Here is a 23974-nt window from a genome sequence, read left to right on the forward strand (position 1 = left end):
AAGTTTACTTAGCCATTCAAGAATCACATGGAATTTTGACGTAGGATGGTACGTCGACAGCTTGTTAATACATTCCTTCGTGCTAAAAAATTTATGAGCAATTCCTTGATATTTATTTGTATCATGCTACTCAGGAGCTATTTGGGATCATTGCGCTTCATATTAAGCTCCATAAAAAGATATGGACAGACCACATGAAGCTCCAGAAACAGAGAATGCCTGAGTTTAATATATACTGAACACTATTTCTGACAGAGTTTAGAAATAACCGGATGCGTACATGATGAAGAGTATGAAGAGAATTGGCCTTCTTGGTTTGTATATTGTTTTTTCTTGTGCTTGTCCCTTGCTTCAAATTCTGAGATCACCCAGAAAACCATGCAAACATTGCCACCAAACGCAGACTCGAAATTTTCACGCATTACTCATTCAGTTGAACTTGCTAAAACATGAACATCGCCTGAAGCGCGTAATGCAATGCACATATGTACAGTTCCGTCTGGGTAGCGTGGCGTTCAACCATCTTTCTTGAAGAAAGGCGCATTGATTTTTTTTTTTTTTTGCTGATCCTAAGACGAACCTTTGTTCACGCGCACTTCCTGTATCCGAAAAGCAGGGAAGCTCAGTTAATTGCGACAGGGGTGGTGTCATGCCTATGAGGCGCAACTTTTGGTTCCAGTGAAGTTTGGTTCCAGTGAAGGTACTGAGTGGCCGGCCAGTTGACGCTGGTGCGGTACTGCGAATGTAAATTTCTGCAGTGTTCTACGCAGATGGTGTAAGTTGGCTTTCCTGCATTGCGTATTCAGCGTTTCCGAGCAAATCGTGAGACATAGCATCCTTCGCTTTAAACGAGAGACACGCATTAGAGGCGCGAGTATTTAAGAAAACTTCAAAATTCACCAGGGCCACCATTTTGTAGCTTTAGCGTTCCCGCTGCGATTTGAGCTTCTTGAGCTTCTTCAGTGATCAGACTGAACCCCAGCTTCCGTTATCGATAAGACGAGCCGATCGTGAACAGTAGTTGATAAGAATGACAAGGAAAAAAGCGCAAGGAATCGATACATTATTGCGGCTCTGAAAAAGGTACGCGGGTAACTGTAGTTAGTATAAAATTTCCGCGATAGCAGTTATTGGTTTTTAATATAGTTGAAGTTTAGTCTGTCACATATTAATTGCGATAACGATGAAGGGCTGTAAATAGTTGGAAATTATTGCAACTTACGTTCGAATGATAAATAATACCCCATAATAGCTTTCGCATTTCTGCTGCGTTAGAAGTAGTAAAAGTACAAATGGTCTTACTGGTTCAAAAGGACGATTACAAAGAACTGTACAATTTAGATTATTTTAATTACACAACAGAAAACCCTGGTCAGACGCGACCCGACTCCAGATTGTACCTGCGAATAATTTTCCAGCGGGGAATCCAGGCAGCAGCACGTTTAATTATACTGCACAGCATCTATGATAATGATGACAATGTCCCTCAATGGTGACAAGTATCGACAAATGGGAGCATGTAAAAGAACCAAGAAAATATATGCAAAAGAAGAAAAAGCACAGCTATGAGAGATGTCTTACCGAGGCCGGATTCCACGATCGGTGAGGAAGAAGAAGATATCCATCCGCTGGGCGCTGGAACAGGAGGAGGCAGCAGGTCCGCAATCTCACGCATGTCAGCATGTCATCCGTGCAAGGTTCGCCCGAGCTGCGCCGGCGTCTATCGGACAAGGAGACCAGCCACTCCGACATCTCTTGCATTGCTGTGACGGACACATGCAGCGTGACCATCGAAACAAGTAAGTGTATGGTGGTTTCTTTTCCCCTTAGGTATAGCCCCTACCGGGCGCGTTTCATGGGCGCGTCTCTTATGTTTGCACACATTACGAATACTGTTTGCGGAGCGACCACTCTGTGGATAACGTAACGATGAGCGCGATTTCAACAGTTTTTGTCTTGGCTGCCGCGGTGTCACTGAGCGTCAGGCAAGGCGCAAAAAAGGGGAAAAAATACGTGGTTCTGCGCACTTATTGTCATTTCTTTATTTTTATTTGTGAGACCCTCAAGGCACATGGTTGTACATTGCAGAGGGGAGGTGCGAAAACACATTGCAAGAGTAAAAAACACGGTAGAATTTCTAGGAATTTGCAGTGTAGGGAACAAAAAAGATATTGAAAAGAAAACCAGTCATATTTACGTAAGAACCGGAAAAGTCACATAATATGAAGTAATCAAATACACAAAGAGTACACTTTACCAAGCAAACAATGTCCACCATTAAGTACATAAGTATACCATTTGCTACCATACATTATTTTATGTTGATTAGTGTATTCTTAAAAAATGTGTGCACATTCACGATTCCTAGGTGTTTAATGCATTCAGAAGCGCTATCCTACAGTGTCGCCGGTGCCCACGTGTTACTTTCGGTGCATTGAACACCAGAGTCCCGACTATCTAGCGATGCCTCCCGATGGGTTTTATAGCAATCTTATTTCCAAAAAGCTGTATCGCGTTATCTCTTGAAACCACCGAATATACCGACTCCTCCATCCTTAAATTTTTCTACCGCGACACATGTTCGAAAACTACATTCGTTGTATAGAATAACTCAGACATTGTGAAATTTGCGTTAATAATTCGCACGACTACTTGAGTAAACTACTTACTTTTTTCAACATTTTCCTAATCTAAGCAAGCGAATAACGCGCTGTTAGGGTTCGCGGTTAGTCTGCATGGTTCAAGTGTGAGCAGCATATTATGCATATTATGTGAGCAGCAATGGAAAGGCGACCGAAGCATAAAGTCGTGACAAGTCGTATGAAAACGAGCTATGGAAAGAAGAATGATGGGTGTAACATTAAGGCATAAGAAAAGAGCAGATTGGGTGAGGGAACAAACGCGAGTTATTGACATCTTAGTTGAAATCAAGAAAAAGAAATGGGGCATGGGCAGGACATGTAATGAGGAGGGAAGATAACCGATGGTCATTAAGAGTTACGGCCTAGATTCCAAGGGAAGGGAAGCGTAGCAGGGGGCGGCAGAAAGTTAGGTGGGCGGATGAGATTAAGAAGTTTGCAGGGACGACATGGCCACAATTAGTACATGACCGGGGTTGTTGGACAAGTATGGGAGAGGCCTTTGCCCTGCAGTGGGCGTAACCAGGCTGATGATGATGATGATGACGATGACGACGATGATGATGATGATGATGATGATGATGAAGAAGTCGTATCGCTGCCTTCACAGCCACAACTGAAAAGGCGCCGATGCACGTGGCGTTCCAGTAGTAGTGTTGGCATACAAGTTTACAAAAGCTTGCTGATCAGCAGATTACAGTGCAACACGTAGCTGCATTGCTCGACCTCGCTGTACCCAGCGGCTGCACGATCGGCAAAGCGTTCCCGTGCTTGCGTTTTAACTGTCCACAATAGTAGAAAATGGTGCGAGTGCAAGTGTACATGAAACATTAGAGAACAGTGGCGCTGGCAGCTCGCCTAAGGCGGTGGTAGGATGCTGTGACTGCTATTCACACTCTTTCATGGTGTTTCGGTACGTATTTATCCTAGATGTAGGGGTACCACCCAAGTGAACTGATTACCATTTATGCATGCATTTTTTTCTATTCCAGAGAATAGATACCGGTTACAGAATGCAGTACGATTGCATCTGCCGGTGGTTTCTTTTGGGCATGTACGCATTGCATAATCATAGTCGCACTAATTTGGCTACCATGCGCGAGTGGACGATCTGCTAACACGTGCACGACAATAAGGGATGTCAGGTGTCATACCCTCATCAGGGAACGGCTGATTGTCTTGGGGTGTTCTATTGACAGGTATGTGTGGTTCAAATGCAGCTAAAATCGATCGAAATTTATGCAACTACTATGTCTTTATTTCTTGCATAATCATGGATAATAGACAAGTGTCCATGATGCGGTCCAGTGATGCCTTGTAAGAATGGCATCCTATGTAAACCACTAGACGCAGCACTATGCACAGCGAGCAGTGGTTCCTCATACATGTTTCCCAACACTCGATTGTAGAGTGCACACTTCGTGGATGCACACAGGCCAAGATATGTGCTTACTTCATGGGAGAAAAAAGGGGCAGTCTGCTAAAGGCGGCGCTCGAAGTAGTCCGCGCTGGAGCGGCGAGGTGAGAAAAAAAGACATCACAGAAAAGGTATACAACGTTTTCACATTAGAGTAGCAGTTGAATTAACGAGCACAGCATTCTGTACACTACAACAGCTGCATTTGTATTTCAATCGATGGCGGTGTTAACGCCTCCTTTTCTTAGCGGGTGTTAAAAGGAGAGTATTTATTGTTATTTTTTGCTTACGATATGTATGTAAACTTTATTAACAAATTTATTCACGCTGAATGAATTTAGGCTGAGTGTTGATTTTATTTAAACATATTTATTTACAAATGTCTGTGCACTTTTCACCTAGTCGCTCTTCGATCGCTGCTCCCATAACCGCATTGGCGACATCAATGGCATCTGGTTTTGCACCGCTTTGCGGTCGAAGCTTCACGACCCATTTGAATCAACCCTGGTGCATCTTTCGCCTCTCAGCGTTTTAACTCTCCACACGTATATCGCACGAGCACCACCGATACCTTGCCAGCACAGCGATGACCGAAGGCACGGTGTGCTCCTTCAGCTGTACTCACAGAACACGTCTTTGCCATATACTTATTTGTTCAAACACGCTAAAGCGCCTCGACTGATCATATAAATGCTATCGCAGTTGCACTGATTCATGCGTTCACTACCGTCAAAGTTTGGATGAGGTGCCTTCGAATCGTGGCCATTTTCAGCACTTGAGCGAAATAGACTGCTGTGCCATTGCTGTGAGGCCGCCGGTGGCGTCTGCTCGATGAGCTGACGTAAAAACTGCATAATTTGCGCGTTTGAAGACGTTTTCATTCACGTTGCTCAGGAACGCGAATATTCTTTCCCATTGTCATTCCTAGGCACTGCGTCACTCTTTTCTTTTTATAATTTCTTTGTCTTGCCTTAGTTGCCTGCAATCAGCGTAAGCAATTATATTATATTTTTAATAAATCGCGCGAGGTACCCGCCGTGGTTGCTCAGTGATTAAGGTGTTAGGCTGCTCAGCACGAGGTCGCGGGATCGAATCCCGGGCACGGCGGCCGCATTTCGATGGGGGCGAAATGCGAAAACACCCGCGTACTTAGATTTAGGTGCACGTTAAAGAACCTCAGGTGGTCGAAATTTCCGGAGTCCTCCGCTACGGCGTGCCTCATAATCAGAAAGTGGTTTCGGCACGTAAAGCCCCATAAAGAAGAAATCGCGCGAGGCCTAGGGGGCACCCTGAACGACAAGGAGAGCCGTGATCGGTGACAGTGCAAACATGCGCGCAGAGAGCAGTCCAATACGTTGCTCACTTCTAGGGGGCCACATGCCCTTGCCCAGGTTATCTGCGTTTTCCTTTTTGCATAAAGCCGGCGTTCTACGGAACACGTGCATCACCAAGATGCGCAATTTGAGCACACACATGAGCACACACAAGGTGTCGTCGTGAACGATGAGGTCGCACGGATAAGAAAGGCAGCGTGTGCGCGCTGCTGAAGTAAACAGCGCCGCAAGCAACGCGCGCACTGGACAGTGTTTTTAAGCATTTGCGCCTACCGTCGAAAATCTAGCTGTTTCGCGCCCTTATGAGGGGCTGTCATTTCATGCAATCAACGCTTGCGCAATTATAGGAAAAGAAATCCGTGAGGCTGTACAGGAGACAGAAACAAATTCCTTTTGGTAGGTTGTCCCTTATCTACACCAGACAGCAAACGAGTCTCTCCGCTTTCGCTTGCACCACGCCTCCTTTCTGCACGTGTCTGCTACGGGCTAGGGATTCATAAATATTCGCTCAGTGCTTCTGAAGCAGTTCACAAAAAACAAGCACGATGCGCGAAACGGTAATATGGTCTAGGTGATTCATGGTATTTTTTCATGGGTTCTGAACAAAGCATGACAACGTGTACACTGGTGACTGGTATAGAGATGTATTGAGACAAAGCATGACTAACTCGTTATTAGTATTCCTTAACAGGCTGGTTGCGATCGTGCTTTCCCGTTATCTGCCTTTGTTTCTCTGTTATTGTGCTTCGTGTCTCTTCAATACAACGCCGTTAAAGACGCGATACAATACCGCATTGCGTCACCGCCTTCTATAGATCCGAGTCGGTGTAATAAGGCAATCAGTCATCAGCCTAACTCTGCAATTTTGAACAGGATCTATCTATCTATCTATCTATCTATCTATCTATCTATCTATCTATCTATCTATCTATCTATCTATCTATCTATCTATCTATCTATCTATCTATCTATCTATCTATCTATCTATCTATCTCTATCTATCTATCTATCTATCTATCTATCTATCTATCTATCTATCTATCTATCTATCTATCTATCTATCTATCCATCCATCCATCCTCTTACGCCAACCGAGTGGCTCAAGTTGTCTACCAGCGCAGGGCACTAATCATGTGGTCGTGCTGTGAAGTCATAGTGGTTTTTCCATCATCGTAATTCCAGCTTCAGCATTTCACTACGGTCATGCCATCGTAGGCACACCTTATAAACCGAATCAGTGGACCAAGGTGTATAATAGCTTAGGCCGCTAGGTATGTGCTCGTGACCGTGATAACGTTGATAATTTCATTATCACTACGGCTTTTCCATCCAACTTTTTTGAAGCCATCGTTGCCACGCGATCGTCGTCGCACAGCCATTTTGCATTCGTTGTCACACGACGGTCGTGATGCCGTCGTCATCGTTCCATGGTCATCACTCAAGCTTCGTCATCCGACTCTCGTCGTGCCATCGTGGTCGTACAGGCTTCTTGCTACAGTCCTCAAGTCATCCCTTGGTCCTTATACAACTGTCATGTCATCGTCGTCATTATGTCATCCTTATAGAGTCGTCGTCATGGATTCATTGTCTTACCATTGTTCGTGTTGCTGTCGTGGTCATTCCATCGTCGTCGTCCTAACTTCCACATACGAGTCTCATCACGCCATAGTCCTCGCACAATCATCGTCTTGCTATTGTCGTCATGCCGCCATCATGATATGTCGTTTGTCTGTGGTCATCACTTCTGTAACTTCATCTGATGGTCATCATGGTGTCATTTCTGTACCTCCTTCATACTTTTATCGAGGCGACTACGTTATCGTGAACATTCTATCGTAATTGTGCTATATGTCGTCATTCACCCGTAATTATGGCGCCGTTGTCATGCCACCGTTGCTCTTCTTCGTCGACAGACAGTCGCGATCGTGCACTCGTTGTCATGCCGCCGTCGCCATACCATCACTTTTTTGTGTGAACATCACTCCAGCTTCGTCACCCGACGTTCGTCATGCGTCGTTGTTACCCCATCGCCGACATTCTATTACTGTCATACTGATTTTGTGATACAGTTGTCGCACGCCGCTGCCCTCACACTGCAGTTATGCCATTGTCGTCATTGCATCGTCGTCATGCAATAATGGCCATACCAGAGTTCGATGCTCCTCACATTGTCGTCATTCTAACTTCGGTTTTAAACAAACATCATGCTGTCGTCGTCACATCGCCGTTATCACACAGTCGCCGCCGTATCATTGTCGACCATACCGTGAAGGCACTCTCACTTTAGCATCGTCACCACCTATGTAGGTCACCTCATTGTCGTCGTTACGCAATTCTATTGGATTCAGGCTGTCATCATTCAATACTGATTATGCTGTCTTTGTTATGTCATCGCCCTAGTTACCTAGTCGTCAGGCAGTCGCTATCTTGCATCTGTTGTCATAGCACCCTTGCCATGCCCCATAGTCGTGGCATCGTCTTCATTCCAGCTTTTTTACTCGTTATCTTCATACCCTCATCGTTTTCCATAACCTGCTGTCTTCGCATGGTCCTCATGTAATCGTCATCACGCTGGGGCGATTAGGCCATCGTCATCATTTCAGACTCGTCATCTCATTGCAATTAGGTCATCGCCGTCATACCGCCTTCACCCTTACACTGACGTAACTTATTCTTCGCCATTCCATCATTGACACCGAGCTAGCGTCAGGCACTCGCCGCTATGCCGCCATGCTCATGGACGACCTTGGCAATCGAATGCCATAGGCAAAGCGGGAAGATACCGGAGTATGTCCCATGTAGTCGAATCAACGGATGTCTCCGAATTCTCACTGCATCTGGCACATAAAGGTGACTTCAGAAATATGGCATTTCGCTAGGTTGATCGTATGCTAACCGCATCGCTATCGACAGTCATCGTGAGTGGAGTTCCGGAGTAAATTTTTTTTTTTGTCCTTAGGCAACCCGTTTGACCTCAAGTGGCAGTGAACGGCCTTTTGTCTGATCTTACAGGTATTCTTTCTAATTTCCTTGCACGAGGAGCTCTGTGTCACAGAAAACTTATACTAGGCGAAAAATCACTGACACGTTGTTATTTATGCGTATAGCAAAGGTTAAAGCCTTCCTGGTAATTGAAGGCTGTAGAATAAATTTTGTTTACGAGTGCTCCTAAGAGTTAAAACTACTTTACGAGTGGTGCAAAGAATTTCCACTCGCTGGCTGGGCATGACTACAATTACCACCGACCTTAGATTAGCCACCATAAGGAGAACGCTATGAGAAACTTCTATGGGAAGGGGAATACATGTGAATCAAATACAGCCTCCGAGAAATATTTCTTAATGAGTTTAAACGTGAGATAGCGCCATTGCCACCTATGCTTCCCTATGTCTCGAGGTAACTCTCCATTCGAGCATGCTTGTATTTTGGTGGAAAAGGAAGCCATGTTAAGTACAACGTATGGAACGGCTTTGAATTTCCCTGAGTAGTTAAGAGTGTTGTAACTATTTACTGAACCACGTTATTTCCCGCTTTTGCGCTTTCTTTATGCAGAGACATTCGAGATATAGGTATAGGCAATCTGTTATCGATGCCTGCGCTTTTCATTTGAAGGATCCGTAGCGAAGCACTCGTAGAAGCAAGATAGATAAATTTGTGATCGTTAGCGTTATTATTCAAATGTGACTAAGCCTTTTTCTAGTTCCATGTGTGTGTATTAAAATGAGCGTTCTCTTCTTCCTCAGTCGCGAAGCTGATGGCTTTCACATAAATTACATACGCAAGAAACGAAGCGATTACATCGCTCCTAACGAGGTAGGAACGCTAATCTTGCTAACAGATTAAGGATTTGGACCTAGGCGTTCCCGTGAAATTAGCTGCAATGACGTACAACTATGTACTTATCTGCTTCTTCGAGAATGGCTCGATTACGCACCATAAAAAGAAAAGTGTACTAGGGGCAGAACTTTAAAAACCAGGGAGAGTCTTACACTTGCTTGCGCAAGTATACGTCATTACATTTCACGGCATCGAAAGCAAGGCTTCGTGATGGGACACGCTTGCAGAGTCATGTCAATCGATACCATGTTGACGCGATGCAGGCTAAAAGTGAGTTCACGGAAAGTGCACCCATAAAAACTTTTGACATCTGTCTTCCTTTTTTGGAAGACTTTTGTCTTCCAAAAAAGGCGTCATTCACTTTTTCATTCAATTTCTATCGTTGCTTACATGATAGAAGCGTGTGGTGAAGTAACTTGCAGCGTTATTGAGCAGGTTAAGGATAAACATCTCGAACGTGGGGAAATATGCAAAAGTGCACCCTGGGATGTTTGTAACAAAAGGTTCGCAGGACAACAAATGTAACAGAGAAAAAATATACTACAAATCAGGGTTCACAAAAAAGCGCAATAATAAAGATATTCACACGCGTTTCACCAGCAATGCGACAGCATTAATTCGTGAACATCACTCGTCTTAGATTAAATACAATAAAATGACACATCAGCAACCAGAAAACTGCTTGGGGTGAAACGTGCGCACCTGTGTCGGGTGTGCGAAGAACTCATCTTGCGACGTGGCGTAAAATATTCATAAAAGACGGCTGAAGGGGTCACTGAAGCCTATAGGTTTTTCTCATGGTCAAGAAAGCGCGCAAACAATTTCAAGCGTGGTGGACATACCACTACATATTCATTCTCTAGGCATAGACTATCCATACCTTTAGAAATAATTTTAAACTGGCCACCTTCATCTCTTTCACAAATATAATAAAATTTGGCCTGTGTGATATTTAAATACATTGTGTGTATTTACAGTGTAAACTTAAAACAATGATGGTGGGAGAAAATACGAATGAGGCAGCCCGCGCTAGTGCTTCTAATGCGCGTGCCCGCCTATCGTTAGAATTTGCAGAAATAAAGCGACAGTATGGATTGAAATCTGTGTACGCCCGCACCAACACTGATGCAGTAAGCTATTCGCCGCAATATAATTTCAAGTGAAAAGGTCGAGGAAATGAAAGGAAACCTCAAATGATGTGGGTGACAACGCTCTGGTAATGACACTTAGCGTGTGTGTGGGGGGGGGGGGGGGGGAGGGGAGGGGCTTTGGCGTCACCCTGGGGGGAAGGGTCTGAGCGCCGTCTTCTCCAAAACACGCCAGAGGGGGCTCGGGCCCCGGAGCCCCCCTCCTTCCCCCTCGTAGTCGGCGCCTATGCAAGGTGAATATCAGCAGCTTTTTTATAAACTTTAACGCTTAGTTTCTAGCCGCACATGGACACGGTGATGTGCTGAAACAGATAGATCGCAATAACGAAATGGATGGTTGAAACTCAGTGCAGTCCGCAATGAAAGCCAGAATTTGTAGAGCTTAGTTTCTTGCCGCACATGGACACGGTGACGTGCTGAAAACAGATAGATTGCATGGCAGTTTGGGCGAGTTGGTATGTCATGACTGTTTTAGGCTGAAACTCATTGAAGTCCGCAATGAAAGTCAGAATTCCCGCCTGCCAGCTGTGCCAGGTGAGAACACATTTGTAGCTTCATATAGATGGCTGATGAGCTAGCTTTTTTAGCAGTACGGCTTTAGTTCACGCGTTGAAATGAATTCACTTCCTAGTTGTGTAAATATATTAGCATAACTGGTACTTGTTTAGGTGCCTATTGAAGGACCACTCATCTGTACAAAGTGTACGTCGTGAAATTAAGAATTTTTGAGGTGCAGGATGAATTTCAACAGCATGGCTAATGTAGATCGAGCTATCAACAGATTTGTGAAAGATGAGTCATTATACGCGTTAATGAGTTATCGTATGCCGTCGCTGTGATAAATGTTAGTATAAAGGGAGGCAACATCTAGCGTAACCAGGAATGAGCCAAAGCGGATGTCAATGTTACTAATATCGGCTAAGTATAGGAGATGCCCTTAAGCAAAGTAGAAGGGATCCCAATAATTAATATTATACGATAGGGTTTTACGTTCCAAAACCACGATTTGTTTATGGGGCACCTCGTAGGAGGGAACCCCGGGAATTTGGTCCACCTGGGGTTCTTTAACGTGCAATTAAATCGAAGTACATGGGTGTTTTCGCAGTTCGCCGACATCGAAATGCGGCCGCCGCGGCCGGGATTTGATCCCGCTACCTCGTGCTTAGCAGCCCACTAAGGAACCGCAGCGGGTGGATCCTATAAATAAGCCTGCCTACATAGCTTGAAAGTCGTTCGGTGACAGTTCGAACGCCTCGCACAATAGGGTGACCGAGGTTTTTTGTGTGTTTTGGTTCGTAAGTAGAACCTTTCTGGGATCGGACTGCGAAGGACTAGCGAGTGTATTGCTTTGTTGGCGAGTTTATCATCTCTATTACGCAAGTGATGGAGTGCGAAGCAATTCTTTTCAAAAACGTCAGTTGGATTGTCGCTAAGCCTCTTGTAGAATCTGTAATTAGGTAACTGCCTCTCCTTGGCGTATTGAGTCTCCTTCATAACTATTATAGCTCCTCGTTTGTTTGGGGTCTTAATAACAATATCGCAGCGTTTCTACAATTCTTCGATTGCATTTCGTTCGTGAAGAGACAAGCCTTTTTTGAAAAATATGCGTGGCCTGCAGTGTGTCACACTGCACAGCTGAAATATACAAATCCAGAAATTGGTCCTGTTGAGTGGACGGGATCCAGTACTGGTTGGAAGATTTATTATTTCACGCGGATCCGCTTCCTTAGCCTCATCTATGGCGCGAAGTAATCTAAGTATTTAGCTGACTGCAATTTTTATAACCTCCTGTAGTCGCGCAGTAATTTAAACCTTGAAAAACCACAGCCATTTGCATCTCACATTGGGCCAGTTTGAGGTAATGGTTAAGCGGGAACCAGCAAGGTGGAGAGAAGTAATTAATAAATGGAAAATAAGACATGCACCCGTTCGTAGCAATTGCTACAAAGCAAACCCATACAGGTTCTTCGAAAGGAAAGCCTCGCAGTTGACGAAAAATTTGACCTGGTCCGGGACTCAGACCCGGGACCACCGCGTTTCCGGGCCGCCACTCTACCATCTGAGTTAACCAGGTGGCTAGCAGATGGAAGGGCGAAGTCAAATTTGTCGACAACTCGAAGCAAAGGCAAGAGTTTGAGGTATTAGTTCTGCGGAAACTCGCAAAGTGGAGAGAAGTAATCAATAAAGGGAATATCAGTATGCACTCAGCGTGGGCGCGTAAAGTTCCTAGTTGACACACTTATGAATAAATCATGAGAAGACTACATAGGGGAAATTAGTTGTGCTTACTAAGAAAACTAATGAAATGATAAATTAATGGCAATGAATGTGGATGAAAAAACAACTTGTGGCATGTGGGGAACAGTCCCGCGCCTTCGCAATACGCGTACGATGCTCGCATGCGTAAGACGTGAGATCATTCCCCACCTACGGCAAGTTGTTTTTACCCACTTTTATTCTCATTATTTTTACCATCTCTCTATGTATATATATATATATATATGTATATATATATATATATATATATATATATATATATATATATATATATATATATATATATATATATATATATATATATATATATATATATATAACGCCCAAAATAGCGATTCAAAGTACCTGAGTATCAAAGCAATCACGAGACTGGCTGCAGCTTCAACTGATCCTATGCTGCTCGCAGAAAGCCTAGCTAAAGTACAAAAATGTAGTTAACGTGCTACAAGCTAAAACAAGTCGCTTCAAAAATGCAAATGCTTACAACAAACAATGAAATACGCTGCATGTTTCAATACGCTGCTTCTTTTTTTTGTGGCTACAGAGACTAAGTGTATAAGTTACAGTATTTTTGATGGAGATTAAAAGTCTTCTAATTCGAAAAAGAATACGGGAGAACGCAGTGACGCACCGTGTTTCTGAATTCGCGTTTATGTACAGTTTCTAGTGGCAATTTCGAGACTTCGGTTGCTGCTGCTATTTAGGGCCTACTCTTGTATCGTCCTACTTTGCCTGTGGCACTCGTCCCCTAAAGTTGCCCATGAGCAAGGCGGTTAGATGGCGACATCATGACGCTGACGCATGACAGTAGAACGACGAAGAATAAATTACGACGATGTAATGATGAAGCTGGCCTAATATCATGCCTCACGGCAATGTGATGACGATACTGAAATGAGGACGATGGCATAAACAGGACAGCGCGACGACGAGGACAATGGGATGACGAAGAGTTTATGATGATGGTGTCGCACGCATATCTTAGTACCACTATGTAAAGACCACAGAGCACTGTTTTAGTTTATATCAACAAAAAGACCAAACCTCTCCTAGTAGTTTGCCGCACTAAATACGCAGGGAACGTTAGAAGAAAGAAATTTTGACGTGCCTGTCAAGGAACGCAGTTTGCAAGGTGCCGGAAAAGGCCTATTAATCGTATTTCGATACTTGTACCAAAAGAAAGCCTATTTCGAGCGTCAGCGTGGAATCAACCATAAATCATAGTGAGCGCAAAAATCCTTCGGAACTGTTTGCTAATGTTTGCTTTGTCGCAAACTCCAAAATTATAAGCACCAAATAAACCCAGCAAATTAGAGTCAGGCAGTGCTAAAAGAAGCACCGCGCGAATATTCCGAAGCAACGAAAATTGACCACACAGCTTCTGTGCCTCGTATGTGTCAAAGTTCCCTGCGTCTAACGCCTGTCTTTCATATGAACTCGGGGCAGTGTGTGTATCAGCTCTCTGATAATCATCGCGACATGAACTGCAACCCAACCTACCTCCTCTTATTATCACTCAATACTAAAACAACACCATCCGCACTCGCTTCTTTTGCTCAACAGTTGGACTTTGGTACTACTCACCTACACACTTACGAATTTCCATTGAACTTCATCTCTCAGCTTCACCAAGCGGCCGGTTTAGAACCATCCAACCGCTGTATCTGCTCGAATGGTGACAGTGGCCTTACCTGTATGGAGGCTTATCGAGCGGATTGAGTCTGATAAAGCCTCAATACATTAGTCGTGGCCAGCCAACGTCCGTTGAGCTCTCATGTGGAGTACGCTCGCTGCACCATTACGGTGCGCATCCAGCTGCCTACCGCTAATCGCAGGAGTCGTATGGCGGTGTGCGTTCTCTTACTCGGCTAGTGGCACTCATTAAAATTATTTCACGAGCTTATCTTCTCTGCAGCGTTCGCCTACGTAAATCAATGAATCCTTACTTCTTGTTTACCGTGGAAATATCCCCGGAGCGTGGTAAGTCTGGCTGGGGAAGATAGCAGCAATTCTTACTGGCAGCCTTAGGAACCCTGTTCGTATGGGCTGACAAGCAACCTTCTGACCGGCCTCAATCACATCACTTTTGCAGGTGAAGAAATCGTGCCTAGCACTTCCAGTTCGGTTTTCAACTGCGACATGTGCCCCGCTTCTTTCTCGACGAGAGACTTCCTGAACAGGCACCGACGCTACGGGCACGCACGAAGGAATGCAAAGGGGCAGCAGTCATCGCAAAGTGGGTAAGCTGTTGCGCAATCGGACCAACATCGTTCGGTAGGAAAGCGCGAGCATTCACACGTACAATACTATTGTTCTGCTTGGAAGGTGGGCACTAAGAACTCGTGGGAGTAATGGTATCGTGCAGCAAAGCTTCATTCCGTCGAAAAATACCCAAAGATTTCACGCGTCTAGACGTCGGAGACTCTTTTCGAACCTTCCCTGTTTTTGCTGACCATCGCTGCAGCTCATGGCTGTGCTGCAGTGTAGCCGAAATGCTAACACACAACACGACAGGCGTAGAACGAATCAGCTTAAAGGGTACCCTTTGTAGTAAACGTACAGATTTGCTTGTGCCAACACCTGTTCGACACAAAAATTTGCCAAGAATTAAGAAGCTGCACATAGAAGTATGGAAATCACATACTTATGTGGAAACATATGTGATGCAAAGTTTTCGTGACGCGTTTACATAGCCAGACGCGATGTATATGGCCTTTACCTTTACGTATATGGACTTCCATCCATCATAATCATTATCATGAGCTTATTTTCATGTCGACTGCAGGACCAAGGCCTCTCCCAGCGATATTGAATTACTCCTCTCTTGCGCTAGCTCATTTCAACTTCTGCCTGCAAATTTCCTCATTTCAGCCCCACCTCATTTTCTGCCGTCATCAACTGTGTTCCTTCCCTAGGCACCCATTCTGTAACTCTTATTGATTACACTTAAACTACCCTTCGCCTTACATAACATGCTCAGATTCATTTTGTTCTCTTATGTCTAGTAGAATATCGACTGTCTACGCTTGCGCTTTGATCCGCATCGCTCTCTTTTTGTCTTCTAACGTTATGCATACCATTTAACGTTCCATCGCTCTTTGCGTTGTCTTCATTTGTTCTCGAGCTTCTTTGTTAGCTTGAAACCTTGTGTCGAATATTTTAGCACTGGTTCAATCCAATGACAGTACAGTTTCATATTCAACAACAGTGGTAACAGTCTACCCAGGATTAGGTACGCCAGCCATATGCACTCAAACGCAGCTTTATTCTTCGCCAAATTCCCTTTGCATGATCAGGGTCTCCTGTGAGTGATCTACCTAGATGAACACATTCCTGCAAAGAATCTGGAGGCTGACTGGCGATCATGAATTCTTGTTCCATCACAAGGATATTTAGCATTACCTTTGTTTTCTGCGTAAATAATCTGCAACATTATTGTCATAATTTCTTGGTTCAAGGACCGCAATCATTTGTTGCAATTCATCTCCAGTGTAGCATAACAGGATAATATCACCTAGAATTATGCAAATGAAACACGCATATTGTGATATTCGCCGTTGATCTTCATTACAAAACCTTTCCTGTCTAATAGCATTAATGATTTATTTAAGCATAAATAACTACTATTGCAGAGATTTTTGTGTCTTTGCCTGGCCCATGTCTTGATAGGCAATTTGCTGCTTTTCTTACTGTGGACCAACGTAGCTGTGAAATGTTTGTATATGTTTCCGAAGATATTGATGTATACCTCATGTACTCGTTCATTACGCAATGCCTCCATGACTACTGGTATCTCAACTGAATCGAAGGCAGTTTTATAATCTATGAAAGCGATATAGAGAGGTTGATTGTAGTCTGCACATTTCTGAATTATCTGAGTGACGACAGATTTTATTCATAGCAGATAAGCCCTTTTGGAAGCCAGCCTGTTCTCTTGGTTGATTGATGAGAAGCGTTTGCATGATTCTATGGAAAATTATCTTGATGAATATTTTACACAATACTGAGACTAATGGGCCTATAATGCTTCAATTCTTTAACGTCACCTTTGTTATGGATTACTATAAGTTCGGCATTCTTCCAGCTCTCTGGTATACTTAAAATCATAGGGAATTGCGTATAAAAGGCCGCAAGCTTTTCAAACATGATATAACCTCCTTCCTTCTTCAAATAGACTGTTAACCCATCTTCTCCTGCTCCATTTCCCGGGTCATCTTGCAAACCATTCGAACTTCATCGCTACATGTACTAAATGTTTCAGCGAACTCTTTCAAAAAATTCTTAAGCGTTGTCTGTGGCAGGTAGCGCAATTCCTGTTGACTAGGTGGTCTACTGGAAGCCGCGGAGACTACTTGCACAAAGCATTGCAATGCATAATTGGTTAACTACAAAAATATTGCAAATTAAGTTTTAAGTATTACCTTATGGTCCATATTGCAATTTACGAACTATATTGATGGAGTTCGCAAGGGGGATTCAGTTGGAACAAAGTCTGGGGATGGCACCAGTTTCGAGATATTAATTCCCGAATTTCGCAGAGTAATAAGTTGGCCTTCCAGTTGCTTTTGTTCTGATATGCATGATTCGACGTTTTGTTAAGAAAATAACTGGAACGCTCAACGCATTTATCCGTAAAATGCGGCAAATAATATCTCGAAACTGGCGCCATCCTGTGAATTCGTCCCAAGCAGATGCTCCTTGCGAATTTCACGGCTAGAATTTGTAAATTGCAATACGGGCCTCACATCAATTAGTTAGAAACATAAGTTGTGAATTTTTCTTAATTAGTCAATTATGCTTTCATTTTTTTGCAAGTTATGACCGCCTCTTGTAGTAGACTAGCTCATGAACTAGAATTGTCATATCTATGGCAGGCAAGCTTTAAAAAATTTGAAAGTGTTCGTCCAAACACCCGGTATCATGAGCCTCTGTATTCCTGTTCATCACTACTTCGAATGAAGGTAACGTGGTAGCTCTGGGTGCATTCAGGTCACTATATAATTTTTCGCCTGGTTTTACTATATCATCAAAATTGCTTATCTTTCACTGCACGTATTTTGCCTTGTCCTATTCCACGTTGTCTTCTGATGGATTTCATGCTGCAGCAATTTTTTGCCGCGTGCTCAAATTTTCCACACATTATAACTTCGAATATCGCTTGCTTTCTTCTTGTGGATCAGTTTGGACCCTTCTCTGAATTCCATCTTATGCCTCGAGTGAAATATTACATGTATTGCGGTTTCCTTGCTAGGCCACTTGTTACTTGGAAGAGCTTATCTACATGTTTCCTTGGTGCCTTACTTCCCACTTCAATTACTGTTTCTAAATTAATCCTAGTTATGGTTTCATTACATCCATGTTATCTTCATCTTTATGTTCTAAAGCTTCATATTTGTTTCCAAGTACGAGCCTCGATTCGTCTGCCTTCACCCTTACTGCGTCTAGGTTGGACTGTTTCTTCTTCAATAATTTTATTCGTTATCTATCAAATTGAGAGACATCCTAGACCTAGCTAACATGTGGTTTCTCCCTTTACCCTACCTATTGCTGCTACGTCTTGCATTTTGCTAGGATAGTTTCTCCATTCGGGCTTTTCCAGGAGGTCAACTTCCTCTTAGCGTGCTTCCTGAAGAAGATATTAATTATTCGAACTCAACCAAAATATCTCCGCTACTGTTCCTAGAATCGGCACACTAGCTGAAATTTAGGTGTGCCCCATTCTGTTTTTAGCCACTTTTCCATTGAAGTCGTCCTTCACTACAGCATACTGAGTTTCGCATACTCCTGATTGCTAATTCAAAATCTTCATAAAGCTGTGCTATTTCTTCATCGTTATAATTGACGATGGGAGCGCGGGATTGTCCTACGTTTTCTCTACATCTCCTATTTAGCTTGATTACAACGACTGCTACCCTCTCATTATTGCTGTAGATAGAAATCATCAATGTTGCCTACTCTGTCCATATGAATTGTAAATCGTACACCGTGTTCGTGCTTATCTGGAAGAGCTGTGCAGCAGATTACGTGGCCATTAGTTAGCATATTATAAGCCTCACAAGTTCTTCGGGCCACACTAAGACCAATAACTTGGCAGGCAATATCTGGACGAGAATATTACGCTGCTGTGCTGAACGGCATGTGTGGAGCCGAAATAACATAAGCGCCATCACTTACAAAAGTTGTCTTCCCGTAAATCGAAATGTTCTAACATTAACTTTATAGTTACTATTACCTAGCTAGCATGTACTAACTGATGAGAGACATCATAGGGCCTCGTTCCGCGTCAGTTCTCTTGATGCTGCAGGAGAAGTTATGATGTATGCATTTGTGGTATTTTTTTCCACCACAACACTACATAAATAAAGAAAACCTACTCTGATGTCTTTTGTTTATATCCAGCACCAGATTCGGTGATGTGATGACCTTTGCGGACTTCATTAGTCTCGGTTTCACAGCTCTTCATAGATGTTTGAGCGAACATATGGACGCGAATATTGGATACAGTAATAACTGTTTTACGCACCAGTCCTTCTTCAGTTCTGTGCCGCTTCAGGTTCCTAGTTAGTGAATATGTCTAGCATAAGTTGTCACAAAACATGTCGATACCACCGCCTCACACAGCAGAAGAAATGGGCTTTGTTCCAATCAATAGCAAGCTTTTGCCACGATCTTATATAAACTTTGTTAAAATTGACATCTGCACAAGTTGACATCTGCACAATGCGAAGCATGCTTGGTTGGGAACAGGTGGATTTTGGGTGTCAAATGAGTGTTATCCACCAAACGTGTACTGATCTTGCGATGTATGCATTGCGTCGTTCTGCTCTCTGTCTGCCTGTCTCTCTCTCTCTCTCTCGCTATATATATATATATATATATATCTATATAAATATATATACATATATATATGTATATATATATTTTACTCTACGGATTGTCTTAGGGAGTATGGTCATCATCAGCCTGGTTACGCCAACTGCAGGGCAAAGGCCTCTCCCATACTTCTCCAACTACCCCGGTCATGTACTAATTGTGGCCATGTCCCTGCAAACGTCTTAATGTCATCCGCCCACCTAACTTTCTGCCGCCCCCTGCTACGCTTCCCTTCGCTTGGAATCCAGTCCGTGACCCTTAATGACCATCGGTTATCTTCCCTCCTCATTACATGTCCGGCCCATGCCCATTTCTTTTTCTTGATTTCAACTAAGACGTCATTTACCCACTTTTGTTCCCTCACCCAATCTGCTCATTTCTTATTCCTTAACGTTACACCCATCATTCTTCTTTCCACAGCTGGTTGCGTCGTCCTCAATTTCAGCAGAACCCTTTTCGTAAGCCTCCATGTTTCTGCCCCATACGTGAGTACTGGTAACACACAGCTCCTATACACTTTTCTCTTGAGGGATAGTGGCAACCTGCTGTTCATGATTTGAGAATGCCTGCCAAACGCACCCCAGTCCATTCTTATTCTTCTGGTTATTTTAGTCTCATGATCCGGATCCGTGGTCACTACCTGCCCTAAGTAGATGTATTCCCTTACCACTTCCAGTGCCTCGCTACCTATCGTAAACTGCTGTTTTCTTCCGAGACTGTTAAACGTTTCTTTAGTTTTCTACAGATTAATTTTCAGACCCACCTTTCTGCTTCGCCTCTCCAGGTCAGTGAGCATGCATTGCAATTGGTCTCCTGAGTTACTAAGCCAGGCAATATCATCAGGGAATCGCAAGTTGCTAAGGTATTCTCCATCAACTTTTATACCCAATTCTTCCCACTCCAGGTCTCTGAATACCTCCTGTAAACATGCTGTGAATAGCATTGGAGAAATCGTACCTTCCTGTCTGACGCCTTTCTTTATTGTGATTTTGTTGCTTTCTTTGTGGAGGATTACGGTGGCTGTGGAACCGCTATAGATATCTTCCAGTGTCTTTACATATGGCTCATCTACACCCTGATTCCGTAGTGCCTTCATGACTGCTGAGGTTTCGACTGAATCAAATGCTTTTTCGTAATCAATGAAGGCTATATATAAGGGTTGGTTATATTCCGCACATTTCTCTATCACCTGATTGATAGTGCGAATATGGTCTATTGTTGAGCAGCCTTTACGGAATCCTGCTTGGTCCTTTGCTTGACAGAAGTCTAAGGTATTCCTGATTCTATTAGCGATTACCTTACTAAATACTTTGTAGGCAACGGACAGGAAACTGATCGGTCAATAATTTTGCAAGTCTTGGCGTTCCTTTTCTTATGGATTAGGAATATGTTAGCGTTCTTCCAAAATTCTGGTTCGTTCGAGGTCATGAGGCATAGTGTATATAGGGTGGCCAGTCTTTCTAGGGCAATGTTCCCACCATCCTTGAACAAATCTGCTGTTACCTGATCCTCCCCAGCTGCCTTCCCCCTTTGCATAGCTCGCAAGGCGTTCTTTACTTCTTCCGGCGTTACTTGTGGGATTTCAAGTTCCTCTAGACTATTCTCTCTCACAATATCGTCGTGGGTGCTACTGGTACAGTATAAATCTCTATAGAACTCCTCAGCCACTTGAACTATCTCATCCATATAAGTAACGATATTGACGGCGTTGTCTCTTAATGCATACATTTGATTCTTGCCTATTCCTAGTTTCTTCTTCACTGCTTTTAGGCTTCCTCCGTTCCTGTGAGCCTGTTCAATTCTATCCATATTATAGTTCCTTATGTCAGCTGCCTTACGTTTGCTGATTAACTTCGAAAGTTCTGCCAGTTCAATTCTAGCTGTAGGGTTAGAGGCTTTCATACATTGGCGTTTCTTGATCAGATCTTTCGTCTCCTGCGATAGCTTACTGCTCTCCTGTCTAACGGAGTTACCACCGACTTCTATTGCGCACTCCTTAATGGTGCCCATAAGATTGTTCATCGCTTCAACACTGAGGTCCTCTTCCTGAGTTAAAGCCGAATACCTGTTCTGTAGCTTTATCCGGAATTCCTCTAGTTTCCCTCTTACCGCCAACTCATTGATCGACTTCTTATGCACCAGTTTCTTCCGTTCCCTCCTCAAGTCAAGGCTAATTCGAGTTGTTACCATCATATGGTCACTGCAGCGCACCTTGCCGAGCACGTCTACATCTTGTATGATGCCACGGTTCGCGCAGAGTATGAAGTCGATTTCATTTCCAGTCTCACCATTCGGGCTCCTGCACGTCCACTTTCGGTTAACCAGCTTGCGGGAAAAGGTATTTTTTATCCGCATATTATTTTGTTCTGCAAACTCTACTAATAACTCTCCCCTGCTATCTCTAGAGCCTATGCCATATTCCCCCACTGACATGTCTCCAGCCTGCTTCTTGCCTAGCCTGGCATTGAAGTCGCCCATCAGTGTAGTGTATTTTGTTTTGACTTTACCCATCGCCGATTCCACGTCTTCATAAAAGCTTTCGACTTCGTGGTCATCATGACTGGATGTAGGGGCGTAGACTTGTACTACCTTCAATTTGTACCTCTTATTAAGTTTCACAACAAGACCTGCCACCCTCTCGTTAATGCTGTAGAATTCCTGTATGTTACCAGCTATATCCTTATTAATCAGGAATCCGACTCCTAGTTCTCGTCTCTCCGCTAAGCCCCGGTAGCACAGGACGTGCCCGCTTTTTAGCACTGTATATGCTTCTTTTGTCCTCGTAACCTCACTGAGCACTATTATATCCCATTTACTACCCTCTAATTCCTCCAATAACACTGCTAGACTCGCCTCACCAGATAACGTTCTAACGTTAAACGTTGCCAGGTTCAGATTCCAATGGCGGCCTGTCCGGAGCCAGGTATTCTTAGCACCATCTGCTGCGTGACAGATCTGACCGCCGCCGTGGTCAGTTGCTTCGCGGCTGCTGGAGACTGAGGGCCGGGGTTTGATTGTTGTATTCATATAGGAGGTTGTGACCAAGTACTGCACTAGGGTGGCCAATCCTGCTCTGGTGAGAGAGTGCGTCACCGGTTCTGGTCACCGGGATCAGGCCGCACTCCAGGCCTGTTTGTGCAATTTTCTCAGCACAAGGTTTTTTTTTTAAATTTTCCGGTGGAGAACTGCGCGGCACCGGGATTTGAAGCACGGTCCTCTATGGTATGGTAATCGTCGCTAAGTTCTTCACTGAGTACCTTCTACTGTACTGTATGTTGTACTGCAGGGTCGGCACACTAAAACGCCAATTTACACGTAAGAGCGCTGGAAGAGGCGCATGAGAATGGTTTGCGTTAAACCGTGCTTTGCACAGCCCCCTGCGACTGCCTCCTGCTGAACACACCCCAATCGGCATATGTATGTGAGGTTCAAATTTTCGGAAGTTTCGTCCCCGTTTCCAAGACAAATAACCTCTTTTTGCTGGCACGATGATTTCGGATATAGTATACATTGTCGGGGCCTGCTCCTGGAGTCTCTCCTGAGGATCAGTTTGTCCGTTCACAGGATGGCCTCCCAAGAAGAGACCAAGGAGAAGGCACCCTTCGTGTGCGACATCTGCAAGAGGAGCTTCGCGCGCCGAAACGCCCGCACCTCCCACGTGAGGATCCACGCCAGGACGGGGTACGAGTGTCCGGACTGCGGCCGCCGCTTCTCGAACTCGTCCCACCTGTCCCGCCACCGGCGGACGCACTTGGGAGAGACGGAGAACTTCCTGTGTCCGGAGTGCTGGGCGGGCTTCGCCAGGAAGGACGTGATGCAGAGGCACATGCTCTCGCACACCGGAGAGAGGCCGTACGCGTGTCGAGTCTGCGGCGACATGTTCACTCAGCGCGTGAGCGCCCGGAGGCACGAGAAGAACTCCCACGGCGTGGAGTGACCCGGCCGCTTAGCGCGGCGCCTTTGGCGAGTCGGCAAACGGCGGCGAATCAAAGCGACCGCAGAAAGGACTGCCAGCTCAGTGCCGGGTCAAAAGACTGGCAGCGATCTGTATCGAGAGATAAAACATATTGCACTGGTCTTAGTCAATGATGCCGGAAGGTAAATATAGATAAGACAGCGAAATCAAATAGAGACTCGACGTAAGAAAAAATAGAATAAGAACGAGAAACTGGCATTAAATTGCCATTGGTGGACCGGACATGAGGATGCGAAGAAAATTGTCAACCTGAAATTACGTTTAGGACGAGGCTACCCACTGTACCTATGAGTTAGTGTACTTAGCGTAGTGAATGGTTTAGCTAGGAAGCGGTGGCTACAGACTCTGAAATGACTGAGTTTATGGGAGTCTTGGTTTTTGTAATCTCCCAATCAGGCTACTTTTGAAGCACAAGAAAGCAAGTGTGTAACACTATAAGAAGCGTTATTCTAATTTCGATAGACTATCGAGCA

The 23974-nt window shown here is 44.2% G+C and overlaps 1 protein-coding gene across 1 annotated transcript; it reads left to right on the forward strand.

Annotated features, from left to right (window-relative positions):
• The first annotated feature begins 464 nt into the window (after window positions 1–464).
• Window positions 465–23627, forward strand: LOC126543859 (uncharacterized). Its single transcript, XM_050190992.3, has 3 exons — window positions 465–1799; window positions 14745–14892; window positions 23090–23627. Exons 1-3 carry the CDS (start codon window positions 1682–1684, stop codon window positions 23460–23462), a joined length of 639 nt encoding a protein of 212 aa, XP_050046949.1. The 5' UTR covers window positions 465–1681; the 3' UTR covers window positions 23463–23627.
• Window positions 23628–23974: the final 347 nt, after the last annotated feature.

The sequence above is a fragment of the Dermacentor andersoni genome, chromosome 10 (assembly GCF_023375885.2).
Source record: "Dermacentor andersoni chromosome 10, qqDerAnde1_hic_scaffold, whole genome shotgun sequence".
Lineage (NCBI taxonomy): Eukaryota > Metazoa > Arthropoda > Arachnida > Ixodida > Ixodidae > Dermacentor > Dermacentor andersoni.